This window comes from Salmo salar, chromosome ssa01, assembly GCF_905237065.1.
Source record: "Salmo salar chromosome ssa01, Ssal_v3.1, whole genome shotgun sequence".
NCBI classification, from domain to species: Eukaryota; Metazoa; Chordata; class Actinopteri; order Salmoniformes; family Salmonidae; genus Salmo; species Salmo salar.
Genome location: NC_059442.1, coordinates 89,387,344 through 89,398,185, shown reverse-complemented (window position 1 = coordinate 89,398,185; position 10,842 = coordinate 89,387,344). Strand labels below are relative to the sequence as shown.

At 41.3% G+C, this 10,842-nt stretch overlaps 1 protein-coding gene and 1 long non-coding RNA gene across 2 annotated transcripts; one reads left to right on the top strand and one right to left on the bottom strand.

Annotated features, from left to right (window-relative positions):
• The first annotated feature begins 2,478 nt into the window (after positions 1-2,478).
• Positions 2,479-10,089, top strand: LOC106609621 (uncharacterized). The gene is made up of 3 exons (XR_001329728.1): positions 2,479-2,564; positions 3,665-3,764; positions 10,034-10,089. It is a non-coding gene; the product is annotated as an uncharacterized lncRNA (long non-coding RNA).
• LOC106609615 (hemoglobin subunit beta-2) lies at positions 7,022-7,842 on the bottom strand. Its single transcript, XM_014208574.2, has 3 exons — positions 7,704-7,842; positions 7,365-7,587; positions 7,022-7,225 (listed from the first exon to the last, which is right to left on the bottom strand). The coding sequence occupies exons 1-3, from the start codon at positions 7,793-7,795 to the stop codon at positions 7,097-7,099; spliced, it is 444 nt and encodes a 147-aa protein (XP_014064049.1). The 5' UTR covers positions 7,796-7,842; the 3' UTR covers positions 7,022-7,096.
• Positions 10,090-10,842: the final 753 nt, after the last annotated feature.

Below are 10,842 nucleotides of genomic sequence, written 5' to 3'. Positions count from 1 at the left end.
ACAAATTTGTTTACATCTCTGTTTGTGAGCATTTCTCCATTGCCAAGATATCCATCAACCTGACAGGTGTGGCATATCAAACAGCACGATCATTACACAGGTGCACCTTCTGCTGGGGACTGAAGCGTGCATGAGAGCAACAGCTGTTAACGCTCTCCGTAGTTGATGTGAGCAAGACCTTAAAACAGGTCAACATTCACAAGGCTGCGGGGCCAGACAGATTGACGTGTACCAAGAACATGCGCGGACCCACTGGCAAGTGTCTTCATTGACATTTTCAAACTTTCCCTGACCGGGTCTGTAATACCTGCGTTTCAAGCAGACCACCATAATCCCTGTGCCCAAGAAAGCAAAGGTAACCTGCCTAAATGACTACCGCCCCGTAGCATTCACATCGGTAGCCATGAAGTGCTTTAAAAGGCTGGTAATGGCTCACATCAACACCATCATCCCGGAAACCCTTGGCCCACTCCAATTCGCATTATCGCCCTAACAGATTCACAGATGATACAATCTCAATCGTACTCCTCACTGCCCTTTCCCACCTTGACAAAAGGAACACCTATATATGAGAATGCTGTTCATTGACTACAACTGGTGTGGCTGAAATAGACAAATCCACATATTTGAAGGGGAGTCCACATACTTTTGTATATATAGTGTAGTTCCTACATGATAGAACACTTGCTTTGTTATCTAACTGATCTTGTGTCCTTTCTGTCATCCTTTGAACCCATTCTCGCCACTATATTAATTTGTACTTTTAAAGTGTTTTACATGTTGCCGAAGTCCAGGGACAGCATTATCACCACAGTTCAAGAATTACCCACGTGAGCCAAATTACACAGTAAACAAGAATCACCTGCCTCCAACCAAATTCTGAATAATTTGGTCCAGGACATTTTTTTACCTCGAAGTGAAGAATATAAATGATTATTTGTACTATTTTGGACAGGCATGTAATACAGGCTACAAAGTATAAATAACCCTGATATCCTTTCGTGTCACCGTGTTTTATTTCATTTTTTATTCACCGCTGATTTAAATGTTGATTCTTGGCACATTCAATGAATTAATGTCCTATCAATTTAAAAAATGAACACGCAGGCATGTTTATCACTGCACGAATGACGCTCGAGAAGTTTCCAGATATAAAGGAGCTTAATTTGGAGTCAGTAATGGGTGGAGAGTCTTGTTGTAGGAGATTACACAGATGCGTGTTTGTTGCAGATAACACGTCCGAGGGTGGGAAAACATGGTACCGATTTTTATGATTGTAACTAAAAGTTTATTTCTCACGCTTTTAATTAGGCCTAAGGAAATCTCAAACGATGGCATCAAATTGATCTGAAATTACAGCCCATCAACTACGGCACAGGTGCACTCTCAGGAGGCAGGGTTGGAATGAACTAATGCCATGCCAATGCCATACATTTTAGAGTAGTCAAAGTTTAGTGTTTGGTCCCATATTCCTAGCACGCAATGTGACAACAAACGTGTTGGATACGTTTGCAGTTTGTTTTGGTAGTGTTTTGGATTATGTGTTGCCAACACAATCTCACATTCAGTTCATGCATTATGTACATAATGCATTTCAGCAAATGTCGTGCGTTTTTGTGTGGCTTAATTCGTGCGAAAAGACACAAATGTAACCAGTACGCTACACACAAGCCTTTGCAACAACCATAGACACGATAGCCTATATTTCATTTTCTTCTTCTTTATGGCTAATTCAACGTTATGAATATACAGAAATTATGTCTTTATTTAACCCTGTTTTAAAATATGTAATTGTATGCTTATATGTAGTGTTTTAAACTTGGTGAAGCGAATTTGTGAGAAAATAAACACATTTACGTGCGACTTAATTCGTGGAAAAAATTGTATTATTAATATCAATGCTGTTTTCTATGCTTGATTTAAATAATACTTTGGGATACTGGTGCACTTGTCATCATAAAGGCCCTCTTTTCGTGTAGGCAACAGTACACGGTTTTCTTCATAACGCATTTATTACGTTAAACAGGTTATTGTAAAATAATGAGTTATGTTGGCTTACACTTATGGCACATCCAAGGCCTTTCCATGATTATTATTACGGTCATGTCAATCATGTTATATACTTAGGCTACTGTAGCGCGTTCAACCAGTTAGCAAGTCAGAAATGTCATTTTCCTAGTGCCGACTAGGACTTGAATGATGTATTATGCTGGCTTCACATTCGCGTGATAAATAGAAAAATGGGCAGTTGAGACTCCGACATGATTGTATTCAAGTGCTTTTGAAGTCGGAACAATTCTTAAACCAATAAGATTGGCAATTTCTCATTTCCCACTTGTAATTCCTATTTGGAGGGTCATTCAAGTGAAACTTCCCAGTCGGAACTAGGAATTTCCGAGAAAACCAATAGCATGTGAACGAGGCATTAGTATGTGTAATAGATAACAGTAGGGTCTGGGTCGCGGCGTGTCCAGCCCTCATACCCATTCACCACCACCGCGGAGTGAGTGTCAGTATCCTACTATGTGTCCGTGCAGTCAACTAGTATAGTTATTGTTTGTGAAGTAAGTAGGGTGATTATTATTAAGGTTCTGGTCGTCTGAGATACAGGCTATTACAACAAACAATATAACTATAGAATTAAGAAACTAAAGTAAATAAAGTATTAATGAAATAAATGCAAAAAATTAAATATAACATTAACAAATGTTTGGTTGCTTTAAGACTAATAAGTCATGTCTACACAATAATATTTTTCAAGGAGCGGTTCCAATGTTTAGCCTACATCTGTCTTCAGATTTATTTTATTGGTGATTTTTCCATTAAATACATTTCTTTCAATCTACCAAGCCACTCTTCCGTAGTATGAATGTCCTCATTTAACCAATGCTCTTTGATACATTCATTTGCTGCAGACAATAGGATATTCAACATGTAGGCATTTTGAAACTGTTCAGAGAACACTCCTAGTAATGGCAGTCTTTGGGTTCTTTGCCAGGGAACATTTAAATACATTATCAATGGCAAATACTGTTTTCTATGCTTAATTTCACTTAATATTTGTGTGTTTTGTTGCGCTCATTGCAGTCAGAAAACATGTTGAACGATCGAAACCCTTGCGTGTGATGTTGCTTTCTCTCCCCAAGACTCACGAGAAAATAACGGAAAACTAACCCAAGATCAGCACTAGAGGTTCTGGGGGGGGGGGCAGTGCCCATGTGACAACAATTTTGGACCCCCTTGTGGCCCCCCTAAATGTAGAGTATTAAATAATTTTTACATAACAAATTTTTGCTATCTTTCTTTTTTTACATCCATTATTAGACAGTGGCAACTCGGAACACTAATTTAACCCACACGTTTTCTAGAGGGACGGCTTTAGGCGGTATCGTACCACATGCAAAACGATATGACAACAATAACGTCTAATGTAACTGGCCCCTCTAACAGTACAACTGGCCCCAGCTTGGCCCCCCCAGTTGAAATGGTCTAGAACCGCCACTGCATCTTCAAGCCAATGTATTGCAGAGCGCGTTCCAGCTCGTCAACACAATAGGCTGCAGGGCACGTTACTTTCTGGGTTGTTCGGTTTATATAAGAATATTAAATTAATCTAAGAAACGCATTTCCAGGCAGTTTGAATGTATATTCTTCTTCTGTGCAGAATCTGTGTATGATGACCTACAACACAAATGCGCATCATGACTTCAATCAAGGCAACTTGGAACGTACCCGATCCTCCCATGCGATCATCCTCTTTCCCGGTAAGTGAAGTATGCAATGAAACAATGTGGCTGTAATCGCTAGTATGTAATGGAGATTGATTTATAGTTTTTTACATTTCTCAACCCACTATGCATTTTTCACTGATCTGTCAAGGTTTTCAATGAAAATCTTAGCTATAAGCCTACTCAGTTTCAGCTAGCTAGCGAGCTCGGCAACAGTCTATGGAGTTTCATGGTGGGCGCAGGGTTTTGTTCAACATCAACACACCTGATTAGACTAGCTTGAGTGGTTAATTACTTTAATCCACGTGTCAAACTCCTACCATGGGAGGTCCGAGTGTCTGCAGGTTTTTGCTTCCACCCTTGATTGATAAATGAAGGTCACAAATGACTAAGGAACTCCCCTCACCTGGTTAGGTTGTCCAGGTGTTGATTGAAATGAAAAACCCACAGACACTCGGCCCTCTGTGGAATGAGTTTGACATCCCTGTCTAATAGAGCTAGTTTAACTGGTCTTTGCAAAGCCTTTCTAAAGACAGTTTTAGATCTTGTGGAGCAAACAATGGATGAATAGGGACAACAAGACAGCACTGCTCCCATCCACAATGAATGTGTATCTATCCAATGGTCATCTTATTATCCATCATTCACATTTTTGTACACCACCTGTAGTTTTTGTGATGTCATCCACATACAAATTAAGTACATTGTCACGAACCGGCTCAAAGTCCGTAACAAAAAGGGAGACAACGTGGAGATAAGGAATAACCAAAATATATTTATTAACTGAGGTAATGTAAATGAAATTAACAATGGTGTGTTTAGTCAGTAATCAGTAGTGTAAGTGAGTGGTTGCGTGCATGAATGTGATAATGAGAGATGTTGAAAGGTGCCAACGCAAACAAACAAAACAGCCACAAAAATGCCACAACCAAAATCTATCAGTGTGTCTGCATGGAGAGTCTCCTCAATGAATGGGGAAGAGGTGTATTTATCCCGGGACACACCCGAGTCCAGCTGTGTCCCATTTTGCTGACGACCCTCCCGGCTCCGCCCACCGACATCCTATTAAGGAAAACAAGAGCAAAGAGAAAGAATTCGGTAGACAGAGTGGGAGGGTCGTCACCGCCCCCCCCCCAAAACCGGGAACCAACAAGGGCCCGGAATTGACCCAGCTTGCGTCCCAATTCCATGAGGGGGTACGTGTTCACACTTCCACTTGCCCCAGCCAACCTCATCCTATCCAGACCTCACCAACCTTTGCACACAAGAAGCAAACTTAAGAGGAAAGAAGAAAACGAGACCAGAAGAGAACAAACAGGAGCGACAGAACAGGACAATACCAAACACAAAAATAAACAGTGGTCAGTCACTTGGACATTCAGGAACGACCTTATAGACTCCCACTGTTCGGCCTCAGAGGAACGTGCATAATAGTGTTTTAACAGATTTACATGGCACAGTTGGTCCCGTGTGGCTCAGTTGGTAGAGCATGGTGTTTGCAACCCCAGGGTTGTGGGTTCGATTCCCACAGGTGACCAGTATGGAGAAAAAAATGTATGAAATGTATGCATTCACTACTGTAAGTCGCTCTGGATAAGAGCGTCTGCTAAATGACTAAAAATGTAAAAATGTGTGCTTTTCTCCGTTCTGGAGTGGCAACTAGATAGTGTTGCTCGGTGCTCTGGCGTTCAACCGTATATGGACCTTGAAACTTGGCTTGAAATGGAGAACCAACAATTGGCAGCAGAGCAAGAAACTGGTCACCTGGACTAAAGTGACGAGGCTCAGCTCGTCGATCAAATTTGCCATTTATCCTCCCCTGTGAAGATGATAGCTTCTCTTTAGCCATCTCACCAGCAGCGTACAGACGTCGCCGGATATCACAACCGGCCGTGATCGGGAGTCCGACAGTGTGGCGCACAATTGGCTCAGCGTCGCCCGGGTTTAGGGGAGTGTTTGGCAGGGGTAGGTCGTCATTGTAAACATAATTTGTTTTTAACTGACTTGCTTAGTTAAATATAGGTTAAATAAAAATCAAATAGTTGCTAACAGCGGAGTTGTGACTTGATATTAGGAGATGGGGAAAAAACAGAATGAAGACCAACAAGATTTGGTCGGTTCTTTACGAATAGAATGATTTCTAGAATGAAGAACCTGATATCGCTATACCGAGAAAATGTTATGTCACTTTCTTCATGAAGGTGTTATGTATGTGGCAGCAAATATATGGCTTCTCCTACACCTCCCTGGGGGATGATGAGGAATCATCTAGTAGGGAACAGTACAGGCACAATGGAGAGACCTATGGTTATACATTTTATTAGGATGTTTTCATTAAATTGAATGTAAAGGCATAGATATGCCTTTTACTCATTGATTTTCTCAGATCATGTGTGTGCCTACTGTATGTGATTAAAGATAACACTAGGTGTTCCCATTTTTATATTCTAAAACCTCACGTAGGATCATAGGTGAAGAAGCCAGCTGCTGCAGAGGCCTGCATGGACTAGGTTGCTGTGGGTCATGTAGGCTACTGCAATCATATAGCTCATGTAGGGATCTGGTATAGGAAACTTGAATCTCATCCCTTTATTATAAAAAAATGGGACCAATATGTCAAACTTTTTTTAATGAATATGGGGCAGTTTGCTACACCAAACAAACTAGGGTTTGCTCTATGTACAAGTGTAGGTCAATTGTATCAAACCAAACGGAAAACAATCTTAAAGGGGATTAAACATTTCTGGAATTATGTTTTACATAACGGATATGAATATGACAACTGCTACAGTACACTCATGTCAATATAAGGTAAATAGTTTTGACAAATGCATATTAACTGTTAAAGACTCAAAGGTCAATAATGAAGAAAAAATAGTTTTGTGAACAAAAATGTAAATTGCGCATTCCATCCATGATGCGTTGATGTTCGTTTTATGGTCCACGTTTTCTTATTAGTTAAAAAAAATAGTGGTCACTTCATAGTTTTGTTTTTGTACCTTTTATATGTTAATTAACATATTGTGTGTCACGTGTTTTACAGCCAGCGACATTATACAATTCAGCCGGGCCAACTCTGTAAGCTTGTAGGCAATGTGCATCCATTCGCCAACTTGTTCATCTTGGCTAATGTATTATTTATAATGTGTAGATATAACATCTATATATGAAATAACCATTGAAACCTTTAAAGTTGTCTTATTCTATTATCCATGCTTAAAGTGCAATTTGTCTAGGCCCATATGGATACAATTACGCACGAGTAAAATTAACATACAAAATCAACAAACAGATGCTTCTATGCTTCTTTTATTTTTTAATTGAGGAGTGAAACACATGTCTTCTCTGTCAGGTATGGAGGACTGACTCTAGTGGTACTGCCTGCCCAGAGCGGACACCACCACAGACAAGAACTTCTGGAAGGAGGCCTGATACTCGGGGGTGAAGGCGGTGCCCATCCTCGCAGCGATGACGATGGTCAGACAGTCAGACAACAGCTTTAAAAGAGAACAAACCAAAGCAGAACTGAGATGTTTAGAATGTTTTTGGGGGTAGCTTGATCGAGTGGTGCAATGACATAATATACTATACTTTGCACGCGCAAAAAGTGCACTTCAAGGTTATTTTGTATCTTACCTTGAAGTTGTCGGGATCCACGCGCAGTTTCTCGGAGTGCAGAATGCTCAGCTCGGCGTAGGTGTTCTTTATGTCGTCCATGTTCTTCAGCGCTCTTTCCAGACCGCGCAGCACCGTGGTGCCGTGCTTAGCGATCAGAGGGTTGTTCATGATGGCCTCTGCGTTGTACAGGTTGCCGAAGGCCCCGAAGTACCTCTGGGTCCAGGGGTAAACGATCAGACACCTGAGGGGAGCGGAGAGAACAGTGTGAGGCTGAACAACAACATAACATGACGAAGAAGATGAAGATTAAGGGGACTAACACTCCAAATCAAATTAAAGTTACGTTTATTGTCTTACCTTGACAGGCACTTTTGGCCAACGTCGTCATAGTCTAGCTTGGAGAAGATGTCGGAGATGGCTGCGCGCTCTTCATCTGTCCATACAACCATGTTTGCTCGTGATGATTTAGCTTAGATGCTAGTGAGAATCAGAATTATGAACAAATTCGGAAAAATCTTTCTTTTTATGGTATTTTTGCACACCGCCCCCAAGACGAAAACGTGAATGTGATTGGTTGGAGGTAACCCATGTTTTAGATAATACATTGTTGAACATTGGGCCCTCATTTAGGACAAAAGGCCTACTATCAAGAGGTTTTTCGTAAAACTGCAAAAAACCAAACATTTCTGAAACCAAAAATAGATCATGAGGGTAACCTGCAAAATATTGGAGATTTACATATGCAGTAGCTTATTTAGTAATACAGGCCTACTCTCCATTAGTCTATTTCGCCATAATTTGGGGATTTTGAATAATTGTCATTGCATTTGAATGAGTTCGCATTGATAATCATTAATAAGTCACGATGTCTCTCATGATTGCCAAAAAAAATAATGTATGACATTGGCATGGCATTGGTTTCATTGCAACCCTGTCTCCTGTTGATGCGCTTGTTCCATAGTTGAAATAACAAGGGCATGGGCTATAATTAAGTCGCTCTGGATAAAAGCATCGCTAAATGACTAAAATGTAAACATTTTAATGAAATGAAAGCGTTACAAATAAAATGTTTGTTACAATCCAAAAATAGGAACCAGGTTTTCCTATCTTCTGACGTGTTATCTGCAACAAACACGCATCTGTGTAATCTACAACAAGACCCTCCACCCATTACTGACTCCACATTAAGCGCCTTTAGGGGGGAGTAGGGTAAATTGAGCCATTTTTCACAATCAGGGTCACTCCATCAAGGGAAATATAGTTTTATTTCTAACAAAGATATCTAAGTATTTTTCAACATGTTGTGTATCCCTAGAAATAATCAGCGTTCATGTCAACATTACTGTGTTTAAAACATAGTTTGTCCAAAAAAAGTGGTTTATTGGCATAATTTAGTGGAAGTGGATGGCTGCAAACTTTCTACTTTTAAACTTGAACAAAACAGAGATGCTTGTTCTAGGTCCCAAGAATCAAAGAGATCTTCTGTTGAATCTGACAATTAATCTTGATAGTTGTACAGTCCTCTCAAATAAAACTGTGAAGGACCTTGGCATTACTCTGGACCCTGATCTCTCTTTTGACAAACATATCAAGACTGATTCAAGGACAGCTTTTTTCCATCTACGTAACATTGCAAAAATCAGAAATGTTCTGTCCGAAAATGATGCAGAAAAATTAATCCATGCTTTTGTCACTTCTAGGTTAGACTACTGCAATGCTCTACTTTCTGGCTACCTGGATAAAGCACTAAATAAACTTCAGTTAGTGCTAAATACAGCTGCTAGAATCCTGACTACAACCAAAAAATTTGATCATATTACTCCAGTAATATGATCAAAGCATTACATGGGCTTGCTCCTACCTATCTTTCCGATTTGGTCCTGCCGTACATACCTGCACGTACGCTACGGTCACAAGACGCAGGCCTCCTTATTGTCCCTAGAATTTCTAAGTAAACAGCTGGAGGTAGGGCTTTCTCCTATAGAGCTCAATTTTTATGGAATGGTCTGCCTACCCATGTGAGAGACGCAGACTCGGTCTCAATCATTAAGTCTTTATTGAAGACTCATTTCTTCAGTAGGTCCTATGATTGAGTGTAGTCTGGCCCAGGAGTGTGAAGGTGAACGGAAAGGCACTGGAGCAACGAACCGCCCTTGCTGTCTCTGCCTGGTCGGTTCCCCTCTCTCCACTGGGATTCTCTGCTTCTGACCCTATTAAGGGGGCTGAGTCACTGGCTTACTGGTGCTCTTCCATGCCGTCCCTATGAGGGGTGCGTCACTTGAGTGGGTTGAGTCACTGACGTGGTCTTCCTGTCTGGGTTGGCGCCCCCCCTTGGGTTGTGCCGTGGCGGAGATCTTGTGGGCTATACTCGGCCTTGTCTCAGGATGGTAAGTTGGTGGTTGAAGATATCCCTCTAGTGGTGTGGGGGCTGTGCTTTGGCAAAGTGGGTGAGGTTATATCCTGCCTGTTTGGCCCTGTCCGGGGGTATCATCGGATGGGGCCACAGTGTCTCCTGACCCCTCCTGTCTCAGCCTCCAGTATTTATGCTGCAGTAGTTTATGTGTCGGGGGCCAGGGTCAGTCTGTTATATCTGGAGTTTTTCTCATGTCTTAGCCGATGTCCTGTGTGAATTTAAGTATGCTCGCTCTAATTCTCTCTTTCTCTCTAATTCTTTCTTTCTCTTGGAGGACCTGAGCCCTAGGACCATGCCTCAGGACTACCTGGCATGATGACTCCTTGCTGTCCCCAGTCCACCTGGCTGTGCTGCTGCTCCAGTTTCAACTGTTTTGCCTGTGGCTAGGGAACCCTGACCTGTTCACCGGACGTGCTACCTGTTCCAGACCTGCTGTTTTCAACTCTCTAGACAGCAGGAGTGGTAGAGATACTCTGAATGATCGGCTATGAAAAGCCAACTGACATTTACTCCTGAGGTGCTGACCTGTTGCACCCTGGACAACTACTGTGATTATTATTATTTGACCATGCTGGTCATTTATGAACATTTGAACATCTTGGCCATGTTCTGTTATAATCTCCACCCGGCACAGCCAGAAGAGGACCGGCCACCCCTCATAGCCTGGTTCCTCTCTAGGTTTCTTCCTAGGTTTTGGCCTTTCTAGGGAGTTTTTCCTAGCCACCGTGCTTCTACACCTGCATTGCTTGCTGTTTGGGGTTTTAGACTGGGTTTCTGTACAGCACTTTGAGATATCAGCTGATGGAAGAAGGGCTATATAAATACATTTGATTTGATTTGATGATTTACCCCGGGTATGGGACAGGATTAATAAAGCCACCTTCAAATTTCTGTACTGAATGAAATGTTACCAATCCCTTTTTTTAATTCCCAAAGACAATCAAAATAGCTTTTTTTTGTTTTTGAATCATTTTAATAGAATAGGCATATTTTAACACAGGCTTAACACCTAACAAACACTTTGTACTTTTTTAAAAACACTTTTAACATGTATTGCATTATGCCTGGGAAGAAAACACTTAT

Coding starts and splice junctions, on each gene's coding strand:
- LOC106609615 (XM_014208574.2), bottom strand. CDS start 7,795: ATGGTTGTATGGACAGATGAAGAGCGCGCAGCCATCTCCGACATCTTC. Junction 7,588..7,703: donor GGCCAAAAGTGCCTGTCAAG/GTAAGACAATAA, acceptor CGCTCCCCTCAG/GTGTCTGATCGTTTACCCCT. Junction 7,226..7,364: donor TGGATCCCGACAACTTCAAG/GTAAGATACAAA, acceptor TCTCTTTTAAAG/CTGTTGTCTGACTGTCTGAC.